Genomic DNA, 22664 nt, shown 5'->3' on the forward strand with positions numbered 1-22664 from the left:
TATCATCTTAATGATGGGATATACTTATTGGGAGCAATTAAAAAGGTTTTTGGGGCTTACCACCGGTACGAACACCAGTGGAAGCCCCTACAAAGATTCACAATTGAGACCAAGAAGAAAAGGGATGAAAAAACAAAGAGAAAGAAGAAAGAATGAGGAAAAACCTTCAAAAAAGAAGAAAAACCTAGCGACGGAGGCTAGGAAAAAACCCTCCCAAGGAGAAACCCTAGAGAGAAAAAACCATCCCAAGGAGAAACCCTAGAGGGAACGAAAAATAAGGTAGTTTTGGTTCTCATATGAACTTACACCTATATATATTATATATATATATATATATATAATATATATATATATATATATATAGATTTTCTATGTGATTGACAAACCTACCCGCACAATTTCTTATTTCCAGCATCAATCAAGTTTGAGGAGGAGACAAGAAGAGTGAGAGAAAACATTGAACCTCTTTTCTCGATTATTTCCAACAAAATTGAAGGTTTGTTTAGGACTAATTTTACTACTATTTTGTAGCTTATACTTAAATATGTGAGTAGGAATTGAATTTTTTTTATCATCTTTCCTGCAGTTCAATGAAACCTTCGCTTTCTACTAATTTGCAGCACGCATTGGTGCTTAATCCAATGAACATCTGCTATAGGGTAAGTTCCGTATGTTTCTTGTCGTCTTAGTTTCCTCAATTTTCTTTGTTTACTGTTTGTAGGATATTACTTTATATTTATTCTTTCATTTGTCACATAAACGATTTCTCCGATTTTGGGATGACAGTTTATGTTAGATCCTTAATCGTAATGGGATTGTCACTTTGTTGTTGGTGTTGGTGTGTTGGGGGGTTTCTCTTTGGTGCAAGTTTATTGTCCTCAGATAAGCATTTCACACACACCCGTCGTAACAGTTGACGTTCTGCTTGTAAAAAATAGTTATTGCTGGTGTTTTAGTGGCGAACTACGAAGGAGAAGTCATTAATTTATCAGAGTTCCTATTGCAGGGGAATGTTGTGAGTATCACGAAATTCAATAACTTACCTTATTCAAGCATAAAAAGTTTGAGGATGTTAAAATGTTTGTCATCTTGGAAGCCAAAAAAGAATGATGACAGCGGAGCTGAGATTTAGTAAGTTGTTTTCTGAACCATGTTGTTTGTGTGAATGTTCTGAGAAATTTCTTTTCTATGTGGTAGAATGCTTGTGCTTTATCAGGCACTTACTTATGTGTGATAAGCTGATAGTGCTGAATCAGTGGATGCATCGCCGATGGGATTGAGAAAATGAAAAGATAGTCAAAACCATGGATAACCTTAAATTGTTCGGTCCAATTACCTCAAACATGTTCATGAGATGAACTTGCTTCACCTACAGTTATCAAAAGTCCAACAGAGAAGAAATACGAAAGGAAAATAGATGGAGTTTGTATTTCAGCAAAAGAAAGATACAGAATTACTGAGTATTCGAGAGACTCAGCTCCTCTCCACTAAGGATAACTTTCTACAAAATAATTCCCCACCTTTTCCCTCTCTTCTCTCCCCTTTTATTCTCATCATCCACTACTGCTCCTGTAACAACTCAGTAACAAAATGATTGTTTCCTAACAGAATTGTTCCCTAACCAATTCAGCATCTTTCCCACTCACTTGTTACTTGGCTCTCCTTTCTTTTTGCGCCTTGAATACGTCAGCATGACAGATGGCCTTTCTTGATTCATCACAATACCCCGCCGCCAAAACTCACCTTGTCCTCAAGGTGGAAAGATGGAAAACGCTCGGTCAGCAAGGTGGCATCCTCCCAGGTGGCCTCAAATGGAGGCAAAGACTTCCACTTTACCAACACCTCAATATGAGAGACATCGCCTTCCTGTACAGATTTAATGTCAAGGACTTCTTCCGGTTCAGCCACTAATGCCAAGTCTGCATTCAACTGAGGTGGAACGTGCGCACCCACAGGCGCATCACCAATAGCCTTCTTGAGCCGTGAGATGTGGAAGACCGGGTGAACCTTACTAGTTTCTGGCAACTGTAACTTATATGCAACAGCCCCAATGCGGGCGATGATGGGAAATGGGCCATAAAACCTCGGAGCCAGCTTCTCAAAGGGGCGCTTAGCCAACGAACGTTGGCAATATGGTTGTAACTTCAAGTACACCATCTCCCCCACTGCAAATTCCACATCTCTGCGCTCAGAATCTGCTGCAAGTTTCATCTTGTGCTGTGCTCTCAGTAGATACAGTTGCAAATCATCCAAAATGGCGTCACGGTCCAACAACATTTCTTCAAGTGAATCAACAGGGGTGTGGCCCTTACCCAAACGTAACAATGGTGGTGGGTCTCGTCCATACAAGACTTTAAAGGGAGTCATTTTGGTAGACATGTGGGGGGAAGTATTGTAGGAAAATTCTGCCCACGGAAGCCATTTAGCCCAAAGTCTCGGATGTCCAGCAGCAAAACATCGCAAGTACGTCTCAATTCCCTTATTCACGATTTCCGTTTGGCCATCCGTTTGTGGATGATAAGTTGTACTGCGTTTGAGAGTTGTACCCTGCAGTTTGAACAACTCCCGCCAAAAATTGCTCAAGAAAATTCTGTCCCGATCAGAGACAATTGAAGCCGGAAACCCATGTAAACGCACAATTTCTCTAACAAATGCTTCTGCTACTGTCAAGGCGGTAAATGGGTGACGTAGACCAACAAAGTGACCATACTTGGACAGTCGGTCCACTACCACCAGAATAGAATCTACCCCTTTAGATAAAGGTAGGCCTTCGATGAAATCCATCGATATATCTTCCGAAACCAAGGATGGTAATGGGAGTGGCTGTAAAAGTCCAGCAAGTGACTGTTAAGAAAACTTGTTGTGTTGGCAGACAACCATTGTTGTTAAAATCCCGATCCGGATTTTACGATTCTACGATTTTACGATCCTGGAGGACCTCACCGATCCTGATCCTACGTAGGATCTTAATTTTGTAGGATCTTTCGATCCTACCCACCCACAAAAAATCACGTGGTAGGATCTTAACACGATTCTACGATCCTACGATTCTACACGATCCGATTCTACCGTATAAATATTATAAAGTAATTTCCATATAATATTTCTATTATGATTTGGTCGCATGTTGCTTTAATCTTATAGTATTGAAAACTATCATCATTTGCTAATTAAAAAATTCATTATTAATATCATTTGCTAATTAAAAAATTCATTATTAATATGTGGAAATTTTTTAACATAAGGTTCTCACCATATTTTAGTATAATTATCTCTATTTCACCAAATTGTAGGATCTTACGATCCTACGATTCGATCCCACCGATTCGATTCTACCAACCCCTACGATCCAAAGTAGGATCCCGATCCTGATAACATTGCAGACAACACAATGTTTCACATAGTCAGCCACATCCTTGCGCATCCCAATCCAGTACCACTCGGCTGCCATCCTCAAGTACGTTTTCAAATCACCTGGATGTCCTCCCACCAGGGAATCATGGTACTCCCTTAACAAAATGGGAATAAATGCCGATGTGCGGGGAATTACGTAGCGGCCCTTGTACAGAAGCTTATCATCAACAACTGAAAGCCCAGTGAGGAGTGAGGAGTAGTACCTGAATGCACATCTGCCTTAATTTTCTGCAGCAGCCCATCTTTAGCAATTTCCTTCTCCAAATCTCCCCAATCAATTCCCTGCGAAGTAATTAAGGCCCCCAATTCCATTTCACCCACCTCCTTTCTTGATAATGCATTGGCCACCCTGTTAGAAGCACGAGGCTTGAATTGTATTTCGAACTCAAACCCGATTAGTTTACTCACCCATTTCTGAAAATCAGCACCCAGTTCACGTTGTTGAGTAATGAAGCGTAAACTCTGTTGATCTGTTCGGATTTTGAAATGTCGACCCGACAAATAGTGCTTCCACCGTTGCACGGCTAAGCATATAGCCATGAGTTCCTTTTCATAGATGGACTTGTGCTGTGAACGAGGGCCGAGTAACCGGCTGAAGAAGGCAATGGGACGTCCCCCTTGCATTAGGACAGCCCCCACCCCAAACCCAGAGGCGTCCGTCTCCACAACAAATGGCTGAGTAAAATCTGGCATTGCCAGAACTGGAGGGCTGGTCATGGCCTGCTTCAAGTGCCCAAACGCCTCTGTAGCCCGTTCAGACCATGAAAAACAATCCTTCTTCAGTTGCTCTTGAGGGGTTGGGCTATTTGTGCGTAATTGGCTATGAATTTTCGGTAATACCCAGTGAGTCCAAGGAATCCCCGAAGTTCTCTGATTGTCTTTGGCTGCCCCCACTCTAACATAGCCCGAATTTTCTCCATGTCAACCGCTACCCCTTGGTTGGAAATAACATGCCCCAAGTAAGCTACTTGGGGCTTCCCGAACTCACACTTCTTGAAATTAACCACTAACTGTTGCTGAGACAGAACTTCCAACACCAACCTAAGATGCATCACATGTTCATCCTTGGTTTTACTGTAAACAAGGATGACGTCAAAGAACACTAAAACGAACCTCCTTAGAAATGGGCGAAAAATGTCATTCATTAACGATTGAAACGTTGCCGGAGCGTTGGTCAAACCAAACGGCATGACCAAAAACTCATAGTGTCCTTCGTGGGTTCGGAAGGCTGTTTTGTGTGTATCTTCTGGCCTAACCCGGATTTGGTGGTACCCCGCCTTCAAATCCAACTTAGAAAAGCAAGTAGACCCATGCAACTCATCCAAAAGTTCATCGATCACCGGTATTGGATACTTGTCCGGAACCGTCTCCTTATTTAATGCACGATAGTCAACGCAAAACCGCCACGAGCCATCTTTTTTCTTCACCAATAGTACTGGGCTCGAAAAGGGACTAGTGGATGGTATAATGATGTGGGCAGCCAACATCTCCTGTATCAAACGCTCAATTTCAGTTTTCTGAAAGTGCGGGTATCTATAAGGTCGTACGCTGACCGGGTTGCTCCCTTCTTGCAAAATTATGGCATGTTCATGCCCCCGTTGTGGTGGCAGCCCTGCTGGTGGTGCGAACACAGCCCTAAACTCAGTCAATAAGTCACTTAAAAAACCAGGTACCTCGCCTCTAACGCCCTCATTTTCCTCCTTCGTCGATCCTTCCACTTGGTTGAACTCCAACCATAATCCACCTCCTTCTTTACGTATGGTACGAAACATGGCCTGTAATGACACTTTGGAGCGAGCCAAGGAGGGATCTCCCACTAATGTGACTGACACGCCGTCTAACTCGAACTGCATCATTTGTGTTTTCCAATTTGTCACTACTGTACCCAGATTCTCAAGCCATTGGATCCCGAGTATAATATCCGAGTTACCCAACTCTAGAGGTAAGAAATCCTCTTTCACTACAAGTCCTCCGTCTAGTTCCAACCTCACCTGCCTGCAAACTCCCTTACCACGAATTGCTTCTCCATTCCCGAGAGAAACGCCAAACCCACTAGATCCCCAAATTTCAATGCCCAATTTTTCAACAGTAAGTAGGGAAATAAAGTTATGTGTTGCGCCAGGGTCGATCATGACCACCACATCCTTTTCCCCAATTTTTCTAGGTCAATTTCATAGTACGAGGACTTGACAATCCAATAACAGAATTTAAAGATACCTCAGTTGGCACTTCACCGGTGGGCGAAGTGGGGGATTCGCTGGCGTCGAACTCGGTGTCTGCATCTTCATCATCGTCGACCAGAACAACGTTCATTTCCTTTCCCCGGCACCGATGACCCAGGGACCATTTGTCGTCACACCGATAGCAAAGCCCTTTTGCTTTCTTATCCTGCCATTCCTTTTCAGTGAGTCGTTTAATTGCACCAAAGAGTTTAGGAGACGTGCTGCTGTACTTTGGGCTAGAAATAGAAGACTGTGATTCTCCAGCCCAAGTCTTCGGCCCAGTGATGCTACTGTGGTTTCCAATTGAGGGTGAATAAGTGGGGCTAGGACTCTTATAAGAAGAATAAGGCCCAAACTTCTGTTGGCTGCCCCCCCTTTTCTTGCACCCGACTATCCGATTTTTTTCCTCGATCCGTCCCGCCATCTCCATGGCTTGCTCCAAGTTAAGTGGGTTTAGTAAATTTAACTCAACTTTCACCTCCTCTTTTAACCCATTCACAAATTGACCTAATAGCAACGTTTCTGGAATTCTGTCCAGGGGAGCTGCCATTTCAATAAATTTCCTTCTGTACTCTGCCACCCCCGCCGTCTGTGACGTCGCCAACCACTGTTCATACAACGAACCTCCATGTTCCGGTCGAAATTGGCGAAGTAGGAAGGATTTTAAGTCGTCCCACAACCTAATGGGTCGTCGCTTATTCTCCCACTGCCACCATCGGAGTGCGTCACCCTCCATCGCCACCACAGCAGCCTCCAACCTCTCTTCCTCAGACAATCGATAAAACGAGAAATATCGCTCCACCCGAAGAATCCACCCATCAGGGTCAGTTCCATAAAAAACGGGCATGTCAAGTTTTCTGTACTTCCAGTTTCCCCCACCGGGGCCATTTCCCCGGTACATCCCACCGCCGGCGTTGCCACCATCACTTCCTTCCAAGCCTCCAAAACCGTCACTCCACCGCCCCAGTCCATTACCCTCGGTTGCGTGAAGTCCTCCACCACGATTCCCACTATTTTCCGGCGGTCCCTCCGGCGTAACTCGTGACACTTGCAGGGTCGAGATCGCCGACTTGATTTCTTCCTGGAATTTATGCTGGTCGACCTTCAGTTGGTTGACCAACAACTCTTGACTTTCTCTGTCTCGATTCAACCTCCCTTCTAACCTCACACCCAAAGCTTCCATGTCCTCTCCTACCTTCTTCGCGACCCCCGATTGTCCCTCTTGGATCTGCTCTGTCATGGTCTCGCGCGAGGAAGAGATCGCTGCCGCAATCGCCTTCTCCAATGCTCGATCCACGCGCTCCGATATGGTTTTGTCCACACCGGCGAGTTTCTCCTCCACTATCTCAATGCGCTGGTTGGCGTTTGAAGGTGCCATGATCGACTGCTCTGATACCACTTGAGATGAACTTGCTTCACCTACAGTTATCAAAAGTCCAACGGAGAAGAAATACGAAAGGAAAATAGATGGAGTTTGTATTTCAGCAAAAGAAAGATACAGAATTACTGAGTATTCGAGAAACTCAGCTCCTCTCCACTAAGGATAACTTTCTACAAAATAATTCCCCACCTTTTCTCTCTCTTCTCTCCCCTTTTATTCTCATCATCCACTACTGCTCCTGTAACAACTCAGTAACAAAATGATTGTTTCCTAACAGAATTGTTCCCTAACCAATTCAGCATCTTTCCCACTCACTTGTTACTTGGCTCTCCTTTCTTTTTGCGCCTTGAATACGTCAGCATGACAGATGGCCTTTCTTGATTCATCATAGTTCACCAAGATGATGTTTGGTACCATCTAGGCAATTGGTGACTTAATTATGGCACCTTTTTCATGTTTGTCTCTAGAAAATTATGAATTCACCATTTTGTTGTAATTTATGTTATCTGAACTTGGGTATAATGTTTTGAGTATTCAATCTTCGTAATGAAACGTGACTCTTTTTGGGGATACAGGATTTTGGTTGAAAATCTTGAAATGCAACTCTATAATTAAAATTCTAATTCCAATAATATAATGCATCCTTATCAATTGGCATATGTTCTACATTTTATGTTTTCAAAAAAAAATGGTATTACACATGATATATTTTCTACCTCTCTCTATGTTCTTCGGATTTGATATGATAATATTGAATTTATCAAATATATAATTCCTTAGTGATTTACCTACACCTTTTTATTCACATATGTTTTCTTTCTTTTGGGAGTTATAATTTTTTTGGTAAAGTAGAAAAAAACTTAACAATTCAACACTTCTCCTATGGGGAGAAAATAAAACTAGGCTAGGTCTCTAGGATGGTTACCTTAAAGCATTTTTTCGAATGATGGGGGAGAAGGCTTCAAATTAAATGGTAATATTGGTCACTTGGGGTTAAGCCACCTCTCTTCGGCTCATCAGGGAGAGGGCTTGTGAATAAGAGGTGAACTTTTTTGTGGCGTTCTCGAGGACCAATGACGCTCACATGGTGGATTGTGAAGAGCTTGGGAAACCAGCAAACAAAGATGGGTGATAGTTTCCTAAATGAACTAGTTTCCTAATAACAGAACCCCATGTTGTCTCTCAATTGGCTAGGTTGGAGCCATCAAAAGTCAACTTTTAAGAACTATGGGGGAGGTCACCGATATTATTGGTGTGACAAAATTGGAGTACTTTAGCCAATTCATGGTAAGAAGACTAGACTTAAAATGACTTTATGAGAAAGTATTCCAGTCGTCCCAAAATGTATCCTCTGAAAAATAAACTTCTTGAGTGAGATATGTAGTGGTGGACCTATAAATTTTTGGTTTGGGTAGACCATAGACATAATTATGAGTAACTATTAGGTAAAATATTTTAACTTAATGGTATAAGAACATGTAATATTATTAAGCGACCATATAGATAACAAGTTGTTTAATATATAAAATATGGAACAAGAAACTACTATTATAGACTATTAGAGTGTGTACATAGTTTCTTTGTGTCTAAGCACAGTTTTTCGCTGGAAGAAATAGTGTGTATAAACAAATTCTATAAGCAAGCTTCAATGTTGTTCATTATTTTTCAAAACGAAAAATGTTGCAGACTTCTTTGTCGATAGAGGTCACTTGTATGTGATTGATTCCTACCTATAGCTTTGACGCTCTTGATACAGAGTTATTGAGGATGAATTAGGCTGAGTTACTTAATGACCTAACATACTATATTTTACCTCAAAAAAATTGAAAAAAAATGTAAAGTAATTTAAAAAATGGGGTAAATTGAATCTTAAGGACGAGAGAGATAGGATGACAAAAGGATAGTGAAGCTCTAGAAGGAAAAAGAAAAGATGTTCAAATCAATAGAAAACAAAATTATAAAGAAAAGGAGAAAAAAGGGAACTTCTTTCAGAATAATATTAATTTGAGCTCAAGAGTTTGGTCTTGATATAGCCACACCACACTCTTAATTTATTTACTACAAAGAGGTGTGCCATCTACACCGGAACAAACTGATGTTTATGGTTTGGCCAAGATTTACTTACTGATTTTCAAGATGACGGGCGGCCAAGGCCTACCCAAGCCCCTCTGGATCCACCTCTGGAGATATGCAAAATTAAGCTCACATTAAATAACTTGTTTTTAAAAAGTTCCCCTAATTAGAAAATTTGTTGAATTTTTATGTAGGTTTTCTGCATATGTTATTAGTATCCAATTCAATCAGATTAGGGCAACTTGATAATATTACATATTCTTCAGCATTAATACATACTCTTGAAAGATTAATGAGGAAGAAAGCACTAGATAGTTCATCAATTTCTAATCTCAGTGTCGGATTCTTGGCATGGCATTGACATAATTTCTATGACTACCTACCAGTCTCTGACCTTTCTATCACGTAATGATGATGGAAGGGAAAAGCTTTAGTGGTATCTTCACTATAACCTTGGAGGAAGAGTAGTCAGGAATATCAGGCTTTCCAACACTTTAAAGGACACTTGAATGGAAGATAGAGATTAAGGATTTGTTGTGCCATTTTTCAAGAACTTTATCATTCCTCCTCATAAGCAGTATGGCTATCATGATCAATAGGAAAGAAGCCTACGAGTTCTATTTCAGCTCCAAGTTTTCTTTGCAGCAATTATAATGGTACACTGATTTCGCTAATCTAATTGACAATTCGAGTATATTCATGAATGTAATAACATGTGGTCTTCTAACATTTAACAATATATGTTGTGCTTAAAGTTGTGGCTAAACTTATTACCTGTTATTGGTGATTCCTACCTTCTGACTAGTGATAGCATTATAAGAATACCCCCTTCACCCATCTAGCAAAGGTGCCACTTTTGAGTAGTGACTCCTTGAGACATCACAGCAAGGTAACAGGTTTCTTACCTGAAATATTTTTACATGGTGAAGCTATTTTCCACACCCGTGTTTATATATCAAGCCCAAAATTGACCTCATATGGCTCCAATGAAATTAGGAAAGTGAACTTACACTTTGTGAATGATGTTGGGGTGTATCAAAGTGTCCAATCTTTTTTAGAGTACTTGCATTTCACAATTCTGACTAGCTTACCTCTAGTATGCTAGAGTTATTGTTTTAGGAATTTATCTTATCGCTTTTAGTGCATGTTAAAAAAATATCTTCATCACTTGTCATTCTCGAGCTATATCTGAACTTGGAAGAAAGAAGCCAATTGCAGATTGTATGTCTAATCAGAAATTGATATTCATTCTCGGTGTCAAATCCTCGCAAGTCTCATGTGATTCTATTTCATACACACTCTGTGAGATACAAAGCTACCCTTGGAATAAAAATGTCATTCCCTGTTTAGCTCCGTGAAGTACCTATTAAAAGAAAAAGGTTTCTGTGAAGTAGTCTCATGCCAGTCTGTGCCTAAATTCTTAGTGGTCTTTCCTCCAGCTACTTAACTTGGCTTGCTTTGTTGTTGATATTCAATATTTGAGTTGTTGATGTGCTCTTCAAGTTATGGAATGGAAATGGAATTTGCACTAGGCTTGATTTTAGAATACAGTAGATAGTCGTTTAATTTATATTTCCATCCAGTGCAGCATCTATTGGAAGGGCTTTTCTGTCTTCACTGCAACCATGTAAAGCGACAAATGATGATTTGGGGAGAGCTGTAACTGGTGAAAGCATATTGTTGAACAAACAGAGCTTGGAACGAGAGTTAGAAATTGCTATTGAGCAAGAGAACTATGCTGAAGCTGCAAGGATCAGAGACAAAATCCGAGTTCTTCATGAAGACAGTGAGGCTTCTGTACTTTATGCAAATGCTCGGTTTTATAATGCCTTTAGAATTGGAGATCTTGCCTCTATGCAAGCCCTTTGGGCTAAAGGGGATAACGTGTGCTGCGTGCATCCTGGTGCTAGTGGAATATCTGGTTATGAACTTGTAATGCGGAGCTGGGAATATGTATGGGTAGATTATGAATTTCCATTGGAGATTGAGCTAAGAGATGTTCAAGTGCATGTGAGAGGAGAACTTGGATATGTCACTTGTGTGGAATTGGTTAAAACTAAAGGCAGCAGCTGGGGAAGACAATTTGCCACGAATGTTTTTGAAAAAGTTGATGGTCAATGGCTTATTTCTATCCATCATGCGTCTCCGGTTGACTTGTGATTAGAATGGGTGACGAGTTGGTAGCAAGTGAAGTACGAAAATGGGTGACGAATTACTAGCGAGTGAAATACATCTTATGTGCGTTTAATTATGTCTGACGTTGTACATTGTATTGTAGTCAGTATTTATTTTTAGTTAGTTGCTTGTAAACGTTCTTTCTCTTGTAGCAAAATGAAACAAATACTGTCTTCTCCCAATTAGTATTGACCATGGCGTTCATTTTCATACTCTGAACCATTGATTAGATTTCTTTTCCTTAATCAAAAGACTCGGTAATGAGTAAACCTATAGAGAGGGACACTTTTGGTATTGCATAACTAGATAGTTTTAATAGTAGCTTGAATGATAAGTTAGGAAGTTACTGAGGAAATATTTTTATATATAAATGACATTAGGACGATAAGTTATGTTGAAAATTGTAATGAGAAATTAGTATTTTTTTACTTGGAGAGCGCTATTCCTCTTGAGCGATTGGCAAGGTTTCTTTCAAATTGATTCAACTCATCTTACATAGTCAAAACCTAATATGGATCATTCAAAGTCATCTTATAGTCAACTGGTTCTATGCTAGACAAAAAGCAAAAGGAGGCACAAAAGTATTCATAAACAGGTGTTCTCATTGAACTCCGTTATTAATATCACTTATGATTTTATCAGTGGGATGAAAAGATTGATATCTAAAACTATTCGAAACTAACTCATTTTGTGCCCTTGACTCAACATGACTGGACCTAGCTTGCACTCGACAACATGCAAGTTGAATCTCATATATGTGCTAGGTTGCAAAGTGGATCTTTGCGCATTACTTACATGTTCCTTATTAAGGTTACCATCGTTTTGCACAGTGGTCCCCCCCCTGAGGCACTTATATGTCAACTTTACCATCAACTTCTGATTCCCCTCAAACATAATTCTTTCCTTGTTCTTGATCAAGTCCTCCACCATCAACATTTGGTGAGCCCTGTTTCCTCTTCTTGTTCCTGAGGGGAACCAGTTAGCTGTTCTCCATTGAACTCGAGCATTCCAATGATATCGCCTCTCCCCACCTCTGCAATCTCATAAGACATCAAATTCATCAAAGATCACATGGACACTCTCCTCCACAAACATGATCCTCTTATTGAACACCTTGTATGTTTTACTTTGAGAAGAATATCCAAGAAAGATTACATTATCACTCCTATGGTCGAACTTATTAAGCTGTTTCTTCCCATTATTATGCACGAAATACTTGCACCCAAAGATACGGAAATGTGGAATATTAGGTTTTGTACCCTTTAGAAGTTCATATGAAGTTTTACTCAATTTAGGTCTAATGAGAACACGATTTAGAATCACTAGTAGAAAAATGATAATTTTTCGTCTCCCTATTTACGTCGAACAAAAGAAAGACTCATGCAAATGTTCAGGAACAAATGATTTGCATCGGATATTAACAAAGATCCGATGCAAATAACCACAACAAATGAGTCAAAAGAAGATTTGTGTTGCCCAAGTGTGCGACGCAGATGATGAAAGGCCAAGATTTTTAAATTTGACAATGTGTGTAGGATTCTCACGAGTGTGCGCATAGATGGCATTAAATAAGTTTTGGGCCATGATTTGCGTCGGATGGGCCACGAGATACGACGCAAATCATAAGGTGCGCGTTCAGGGTTTATTTCCAAATCCTCACTTCCTCCCGCTGTTTTCTCACACTTTAAAACCCCACCTTCATCTCTCTGACTCTCACACTTCAGAACTCCACCTCATCTCTATTTCGCATCTCATCTCTGTTTCGCATCTTATCTCTCTCTCACCTATCTTCTCATCTCTCTTTCAAATTTCAACAACGAAGTGCGTTCGCGGTGTTCTATGGCGAATGTGGCGGTTTTCCAGCAAAGAGAGGAGAGAGACAGTGAGCAAAGCAGAAGGAAGAAAGTGCGACAAATGGTGGTGAAGCGGGAAAAATAGATCTTTGGTTTAAGGATGGGATTCGACAGAGGAGCAGCGAGCGACGACAATTCGACCTCAGACGAGTGCAACGACATTCGAACCTTCGGTGGTAAGTTACCTTAGATTACTAATTTTGAATTTTCTGATTCAATTTCTATCAATTATAGAGTTTAATTCATTTGAGTTGAACTTTATATTGATCTATTTCAGGTTATCAAAAGGGTTGGAGATCTGAGTAGTGTTCAAACAGATTGACTTTTTTTTAATATAAAATGGATGATTTGCGTCACACAAAGACAAATATGCGACGCAGGGGTGCTGTTGGTGCTGGGGTTCAAGGGTCATGTGCGTCGGACTATGCAGTACATTCGAAGTAAATAGCACAAAATTTGCGCCGCGTTCTGATCCGACGCACATCACATCACTCGAATTTGCGTCGAGTGTTGTGGCGTCGGACCGATGTCTGACGCAAATGGTGGTCACATGTCCAACGCAAATTATTAATTCTGTACTAGTGAATATAGCATGCAATGTTTACACCTTCCCTCCAAAAACTCTTAGGGAGACCACATTCAATAAGTATCGTCCTCGTCATCTCCTCTAGAGTTTTATTATTTCTTTTAACTACACCATTTTTTTGTGGTGTTTTGGGGGCATAAAAGTTGTAACTTACCCCATGCTCTCTACACAATTCAATAAAAGCTTGAATTATTAAACTTAGTTCCATGTGTTGTGAGAAATAGAGAGAAAGTTATGCAAATATATCAGAGAGTATTGTATTGCATTGATGTGTAAAACTGATTTCTTACACCGATGTATTTATAAGCAAAGTTTTCTACTGTGCACAATTGCAAAGTTTTAATACGGGAGAAAATTACCTGACATGCATTAAATGCACGCAGGAAATATGGACTTCCCGCATATGTGAACAGTGGACTTCACACATGTAAACAGTGGAATTGTTCATTCCACTGTTTCTCAACACTCCCCTTGAATGTCCACTTATAAGTCATAATAGACGTTGTCTCATTAAGAATCTTTGTTAGGAAAAATCCCGTGGGAAAAATCCATAACTAGGGAAAGAGTACAACTATTATGTATCCTTATATGCTTAAAATCAACTGCCTCATTAAAAACCTTGTCAGGAAAAACCCAGTGGGATAAAAACCTGATCGAAGGGAAAAAGAGTGCAGCGCATATAATACTCCCCCTGAATCTAGCATATATCATGAAGATGACGCATTCCAATTTTTCGGACTAATTCTTCAAATTTCTTCGCCGGAAGGGATTTGGTGAATAAATCTGCAAGATTCTCACATGATTGGATTTGTCGAATGTTGATCGTCCCTTCCTTTTGGAGGTCATGAGTGAAGAAGAGCTTTGGTGATAAATGTTTAGTTCTGTCTCCTTTGATGTACCCTTCGCTTACTTGGGTGATGCATGCAGTATTGTCTTCGTAGATGATAGTTGGATTTGTTGTTATTGTTTCCATCCCCATTCTTCTTGGATATTCTTGATCATTGACCTTAGCCATACACATTCCCTTCCAGCTTCATAAAGAGCAATTAATTCCGCATGATTTGATGATGTGGCCGTCAAAGTCTGCTTTGTAGATTTCCAAGATATTGCAGTACCTCCATAAGTGAATACATATCCGGATTGAGACTTAGCCTTTTGTGGGTCTGAGAGGTAGCCAGCATCTGCATATCCAATGAGTGACGCATTGGGTCTTGACTGATAGAATAATCCGAGATCTTGTGTTCCTCGAAGATAACGTAATAAGTGTCTGACTCCATTCCAATGTCTCTTGGATTGTGCATTGCTGTATCTAGCTAACAAGTTTACTGAAAAAGCTATGTCAGGTCGAGTATTGTTAGCCAAGTACATTAAAGCACCAATTGCACTTAGATATGGTACTTCAGGACCAAGAATCTCCTCGTTTTCTTCTCGTGGTCTGAATGGATCATCTTTCTCATTCAGGGAACGCACTACCATTGGAGAACTTATTGGGTGGGCTTTGTCCATGAAAAAACGTTTCAGGATTTTTTCTGTATAGTTTGATTGATGGACAAAAATCCCATTTCTTAGATGTTCCATTTGCAGGCCAAGGCAAAATTTTGTCTTCCCGAGATCTTTCATCTCAAATTCTTTCATCAAGTATTTTGCAGTCGCTTCAAGTTCTCTAGGAGTTCCGATAATGTTCAAATCATCGACATATACAGCAATGATCGCGAATCCTGATTTAGATCGCTTAATGAAAACACAGGGACTGATTTGATTATTTTTGAATCCTTCTTTCAATAGGTATTCACTAAGACGATTATACCACATTCTTCCAGATTGTTTTAACCCATAGAGTGATTTTCTCAATTTTATTGAGAACATCTCTTTGGGCATGCAATTTTCTGGTAGTTTTAGTCCTTCAGGAACTTTCATATAAATATCTGTGTCAAGTGAGCCATACAAATATGCGGTCACTACATCCATCAATCTCATTTGCAATCCTTTCGAAACTGATAAACTTACCAGAAATCTTAGTGTAGTTGCATCGACTACTGGAGAATATGTCTCATCATAATCAATCCCTGGCATTTGCGAAAGCCTTGGGCTACTAATCTTGCCTTATATCTAGTAACCTCATTTTTCTCATTTCGTTTTCTCACGAATACCCATTTGTACCCAACTGGTTTTACACCTTTTGGTATTTGGGTTATTTGACCGAATACTTCACGTTTTTCAAGTGATCTCAATTCTGCTTGAATTGCCTCTTTCCATTTTGGCCAATCTTTTCTACGGCGACATTCATCAACTGTATTTGGCTCTACATCATTTTCATCGTATGTCATTTCAACCGCTATCGAGTAAGCAAAAATTTCATTCAAGACAACATCTTTTCGATTCCATTGTCTCTTTGTAGAAACATAATTAATTGAAGTTTCATTGTTGTCTACGCTTTCATGTTCCTTTTCTTCTGGAACACGTTTCTCTTCATTTTTGTTTTCATCATGCTCTGTTGGGAGATTTATATTAATTTCGTTCGTTGTCTCCCCTTGCCTTTTCATTTTTCTCTGTTTTAAATCTTTAGAACCGGGTGGTCTGCCACGTTTTCGACGTGCTATTGACTCATTTTCAATTGCCTTATTGTCATTAGGAATTTCAATCCGTTCCGGAGCATTCGCAGCAGGTACATGTGACTTTGTCACTTTCTTAGAATCTGTGAATGCATCTGGCAATTGGTTTGCAATACTTTGCAGATGAACAATTTTCTTGACTTCTTGTTCACATGAATTTGTTCTCGGGTCCAGAAACGACATTTGCGATGCGTTCCATGTAATTTCCGATTTTATATTTTGTGGGTCCACTTTCTCTCCCCCTAAGGATGGGAATACCGACTCATTAAAATGACAGTCGGCAAATCGAGCCGTAAATAGATCACCAGTTGTTGGCTCTAAATATTTGATAATTGATGGAGATTCAAATCCAACATATATTCCCATCCTTCTTTGTGGACCCATTTTAGTACGTTGGGGCGGAGCAATAGGTACATGTACAGCGCACCCAAAAATTCTCAAATGTGAGATATTCGGTTCTCGACCAGATACTAATTGTAATGGTGAGAATTTGTGATAGGCTGTCGGCCTTAATCTTATCAATGTTGCCGCATGTAATATAGCATGACCCCAAGTAGTAGATGGCAATTTTGACCTCATTATTAATGGTCTTGCAATTAATTGTAGTCTTTTGATTAATGATTCAGCAAGACCATTTTGTGTATGTACATGAGGTACAGGGTGCTCAACAATAATCCCAATAGACATGCAATAGTCATTAAATGTTTGGGATGTAAATTCCCCAGCATTGTCTAATCTTATTTTCTTTATTGTATGATCTGGGAATTGAGTTCTTAATCGAATTATTTGAGCCAAAAGTTTTGCAAATGCAACATTTCTGCTTGACAGAAGGCTCACATGTGACCATCGAGTAGAGGCATCAATTAATACCATGAAATAACGAAATGGTCCACATGCAGGATGAATAGGCCCACAAATATCTCCTTGAATTCTTTCTAAAAACATTGGAGATTCAGTGGCAATCTTATTTATAGATGGTCTGATTATCAATTTGCCAAGTGAGCATGCAGAGCATGTTAATTCATTTGACCGAGGAATTTTGACATTCTTTATAGAGTGTCCATTTGAGTTTTCAATGATTCTATGCATCATTCCTGTGCCAGGATGGCCTAATCGGTCATGCCATAGAGTAAATGATTTTCTATTATCTAACTTCTGGTTAGATATCATATTAATTTCAATCGGACGTATATCTATGCGATATAGTCCCGAGGAAATTGCTGGCAATTTTTCATAGATGTATTTCTTGCCGTTTTTCTCTGCCGTTAGGCATATGAATTCCTCTTTGTTCACTGTCATTGTTTCCAAATGGTAACCATTCTGACGTACATCTTTGAAACTTATGAGGTTCCTTCGAGATTTACTCGAATATAATGCGTCATTAATTATCAATTTTGTCCCATTTGGAAATATAATGCAAGCTTTTCCAGAGCCTTCAATTAGCTTGGCTGTCCCAGAAATTGTACTAACATTTGCTTGGAATATTGTAAGTTTTGAAAAATACTCTTTATTTTTCAATATGGTGTGTGTTGTCCCACTGTCCAGGAGACATTGTTCTTTAGTTCCAACTTCTGATGAATTCATATCTTCATAAATAATAAATACGATGATTAGTATAAGAAAAATACGTATTTTTATTAATAATAAAGGAACAAATACATGAAAGTGGATATTGAAGCAGTTGAAATAAACTAAGCACATTAATCGATTGTGATCTAAACAAACTTATTTTCAACTTCAGCATCATCCATAAAAAAATCTGAAACATCAAGGCTGGGCATGGATGTAGTGGCTTCATTAACAAAGTTTGCTTCAGCATTTTTTCCTTTGTTTTTTATTGAAGCTTGATATAGATCTACCAAATGTTTGGCAGTACGACATGTGCGGCCCCAGTGCCCAGTCATGCCACATCTATGGCAAGTATCATTTCCTTTATAGGACGTCTGCCTTGATTTCCAGATGATTGTCCCCAATTTTTATCAGAATGTTTAAAATTATTATTTCTTGGGGAAAATCGGCCTCTTCCACGTCCACGCCCTCGGCCACGGTAATTACCACGTCCTCTCCCACGACCGTTGTAATTACCGCGTCCACCACTATGTATAGCATTTGCTTCTGGTGGATTAGAGCTTTCTATCATTTATCTCATGAGTGGCTGAAGACCCCGTAGGTCTAAGATTATGATTTTTCAGCAAAAGATCATTATTTTGTTCAGCCACAAGTAGTACTGAGATTAGCTCAGAGTACTTTTTGAAAGCTCTGAACCTGTATTGTTCTGCCAATATGATATTAGAGGCGTGGAAAGTGGAGAGCGTTTTGTTTATCATTTGCTCTTCTGTGATGGGATGATCACAATATCTTAACAATGATACAATTCTAAACAATGTTGAATTGTAATCACTGACCGTTTTAAAATCCTGGAACCTCAGATTGGTCCAGTCATAATGTGCCTTTGGGAGAAGCACATTTTTGTGATGCCCATATCTTTCATTTAGGCTATCCCATAGTTCTTTTGGATCATCCACAAGTAGATATTCACTTTTTAAACTTTCATGTAAATGATGTCTTAGGAGGACTAAGGCTTTTGCCTTTTCTTGTACAGTCGCAATTTTAACTGATGCGGCTGTTGTAGTTGCATCCCCTTGTTGGGTTGTCACATCTTTAATTGTATGTTCCAGTCCTTGGGCCTTTAAATTCATTTGGGCGTCCACCGTCCATTCTAAAAACTTTTGCCCAGATAGATCTAGTATGTTAAATTGTCTTTTCACTAGATCTCCCATTCTTTTGACTACAAATAGGTAAATATTTGAAATTAGTAATGATGATAAATCACATATATATATTATCTCCCCCTGATTTATATCATTATTATTATAGATAAATAATACAAACAAAAAAAACTAAAAATAGCGTACAACAATAATGAAGCTAAGCAAAAAAAACAAGAAAATACCAAAAATAGAAACAAAATGCAACAAGTGAATAAACAAAAAAACTTCCTAAAATGCACTTAAAGACAAAAAAAATTGATATTCATGTGCATTTTTCGCCATTCTTCCGGGGGAAATTTTTTTTTTTGTCTCCTATTTATGTATTAGGAGATATATCATTAATGCCATGAGGAGGAAAAAGAAACCGGCTATAAGAAATAAGTAGAGTTTTATTTTCCTAAAATCCTCTTCAAAAGAGGAAGATGAGGGTGGAGGACGGTTGTCGTCGGCGTTAAACATGGTGGCCGGAAGGTTGAGGAAGAAGGAAAAAAATTTGTGGGTTTAGAGAAAAAAAATCGGAAGAAGATAAGGGATATGTGGTGAAAATGGGGATGGTAATCCGCTTTTATAGAGGTTATCCTCTAACTGTGCAGTTCATATACAGTTAAAAAATATCAACGCAATAAAATTCTAATATTGACAAATATATATTAGAGCATGCTAGTAAATTGGTAATATAATATATGTAACTATAAATGCAAAAAAAGTAGAAGATTAGAGACAATAATATATAATAATGTTCTGAATGCTTGTTCCCTGCATACATACGACATTATTGCACATATAAGACATAATAATGCTATCATTCACTAGGCCGTCCATATAGGTGGCAATAAAAAAATTAACCTGTCCATATAGGCGGTTTAAGAGCAGATAAAATAAAATAACGTAAATAAAATGTCCTTGCCCTCCATGAAGGTGGCGTTAAAATTATTTGTTTTCTGCGTTAGTAGTATGGTGACGTTTACTACTAGTTTCTTCCTGTTCATCTCTATCTCTTTTATTACTGGGCGGAGGTTGATTTTCAGCTGGTTGTATAGGAGGGTTATTATTGGTGTTGGGAACAGGGGTTTGTGGGTTTTCTCTGGTATGTTTAGTATTTGTTACGGTTACTGGGTCGGGGCTGTATTACAGTTCCCCTCGCTGGGTTGGTAGTGAATGGCACATTGTTTCGCTCTATCCAAAAATAAATACCCGAGACAGAGACATTGTGTAAAACAATGTTAATCCCGTTACTTTGTTGGTCCATGTTCGGGTAGTATAAAGGTTGGGCTTGGAAAAAAAATTTAAACTTAAAAACAAAATGGATGTAAAAATTTTAAAGATACCTTAAAAAAATTTCCGGTAGAACACTCGTGCTGATAACGTGTTGTGAGAAATAGAGAGAAAGTTATGCAAATATATCAGAGAGTATTGTATTGCATTGATGTGTAAAACTGATTTCTTACACCGATGTATTTATAAGCAAAGTTTTCTACTGTGCACAATTGCAAAGTTTTTAATACGGGAGAAAATTACCTGACATGCATTAAATGCACGCAGGAAATATGGACTTCACGCATATGTGAACAGTGGACTTCACACATGTAAACAGTGGAATTGTTCATTCCACTATTTCTCAACACCATGATCAGATTTTATTGCAACCAGTTGATGATTTAACTAGTTGTGTACCTGTTTTACTAGTGTGAGAAACTCATAAAAAGTCTTATCCTTTGATTGCAAAAAAATAACACAGGTAGATCCAGAAAAATTATCAACCAAAACACATAAAAACTTGTTACAATTCCGACTTCGCACACGCATAGGACCACATAAATCAATATGCACAAGTTCGAAAGGTCTGGTGGTACACTTCACACTTTTTGGCTTAAAAGAGGATTTTGCATGTTTCCCCCTTGGCATATTTCAAACAAACTTTGTCAATCTTGTACGTAATAATGTTTGGAAGTCCAATCACTAAATTAGATCTAACACTAGTAGCAAAATGATAATTTGCGTCTCCCTATTTGCGTCGAACAGAAGAAACACTGACGCAAATGTTTAGGAACAGACTATTTCCGTCACATGTTAATAAAGGACCGGCGCAAATAAGCACAACAAATTAGTAAAAAGAAGATTTGCGTCAGATGTTTCGGGAGCACGCGATGCTGATGATTAAAACTAATTGCGTCGGATGGACCCAAGGTGTGTTGCATATTCGTGAGGTGGTAAATCTGCGTCGTATGGACTTTAGGTCTGACGCACATCACCAACACATTTCGCCCTTTTATGTTTTGGGTTTTAGCGTCTCAGAATTAATAATATCTCATTCTCTAATAAACCGTCTCTCTCTTCTCTGACCTAGATATATCTTCTCTCTCTCTTTGCTTGAGCGCCTTTCATCTCTCCTCTAACCACTTAAATCGCCTCTCATCTCTCCTCTAACACCTAAATCTCCTCCCATCTCTCTCAGCTCGTTGCCTGAATTTCGCGTCTCATCTATCTCAACTTGCCGCCTAATTTCATCCACTCAACTGTTGTGAGGTGCGAAGTCAGCACTCTAAATTCACCCGACTGCTGTGATGTGCGAAGGAAAACTACAAGATGTAAAGTCGAGTAGTTTAGGCAAACACTCGAAATGAAAACTCTAAATTCACTCGAACCCTAGCCTCTTATCACTCAACTCGCCACTGATTTTGAGTGTTGTGATGTGCGAAGTTGAGTAAATTTAGGGTTCGACTGAGTTTAGGGTTTTGGGTAACAACAATTCGAATGTTGTGATGTGCAAAGTCGAAGAAGGTGTGCGAAGTCGAAGAAGCATCAAGGTTCCATAATTTTTTTACATTAGTTTCTAGTGTTCTAAGTTAGTTTTACATTATGTTTTATAGTTCGTACTTGAACTGAATTAGATTTATTGTTTAATTGAATGTTTGATGGTTGATTTTTTAGATCTGAATTAGGGTTTTATATTTTTAGATCTGGATTGTTATTTACTACTCAAAGCGTGGTTGATTTTTAAACTATTAGGTAATTAGGTCTATGCTTGATACACCTTTTTTTTGAGGTAAACTGTTGTCTGGGATTTTTTTTAATTTTATATAGATAGCTCAATTTTTTTAGGTTTAATTCAGATTTCAGATTTGTATATTGGTTCGATTCAGATTTCATTTTTGTATTTCATTATTCCTGGATACATGATTTTTTTAAAAACAAAATTTATCAATTTGCGTCGGATGTAAGACAAAGTCCGACGTAAATAGACTTTTTCTTTTAAAAAAAATGGTTGATTTGCGTCAGACTTTGTATTACATGTGATGCGAATGATGCTGGTGATGTTGGGGCTCAAAGGTCATGCACGTCGCACTCCACTTGCCATCCGACACAAATAGCTTTCATCTGCGTTGTTTTCGCATCCGACGCATATCATGTCTCTGTCATTTGCGTCGAGACTTGTGCCGTCGGACCGACGTCCGATGCAAATGATGGTCCCAGGTCCGACGCAAATCAATGATTTTGCACTAGTGTAAATTTGTTCAAGAGTGACAAGGTGGCATGACCAAATATCTTTGAAAACACTTTCAAATAAATGGAATTG

The 22664-nt window shown here is 39.0% G+C and overlaps 1 protein-coding gene and 1 long non-coding RNA gene across 4 annotated transcripts; both read left to right on the forward strand.

Moving 5' to 3' along the window:
* Positions 1-363: 363 nt before the first annotated feature.
* On the forward strand, positions 364-11475 carry LOC104899255 (uncharacterized). 3 transcript variants are annotated; one of them, XM_010686408.3, is made up of 4 exons: positions 364-496; positions 587-659; positions 1007-1131; positions 10674-11475. In XM_010686408.3, the coding sequence occupies exons 2-4, from the start codon at positions 591-593 to the stop codon at positions 11248-11250; spliced, it is 771 nt and encodes a 256-aa protein (XP_010684710.1). In that variant the 5' UTR covers positions 364-496; positions 587-590; the 3' UTR covers positions 11251-11475. The 3 variants fall into 3 exon arrangements, with proteins under 3 accessions (XP_010684710.1, XP_010684711.1, XP_010684712.1); XM_010686409.4 differs by having other exon boundaries at positions 384-496; positions 621-659; XM_010686410.3 differs by lacking the exon at positions 364-496 and having other exon boundaries at positions 621-659; positions 10679-11475.
* A 1284-nt stretch (positions 11476-12759) lies between these two features.
* On the forward strand, positions 12760-13901 carry LOC125499394 (uncharacterized). The gene is made up of 2 exons (XR_007276263.1): positions 12760-13294; positions 13396-13901. It is a non-coding gene; the product is annotated as an uncharacterized LOC125499394 (long non-coding RNA).
* The last annotated feature ends 8763 nt before the right edge of the window (positions 13902-22664 follow it).

The sequence above is a fragment of the Beta vulgaris genome, chromosome 7, assembly GCF_026745355.1.
Source record: "Beta vulgaris subsp. vulgaris cultivar EL10 chromosome 7, EL10.2, whole genome shotgun sequence".
In the NCBI taxonomy this organism is placed as follows: Eukaryota; Viridiplantae; Streptophyta; class Magnoliopsida; order Caryophyllales; family Amaranthaceae; genus Beta; species Beta vulgaris.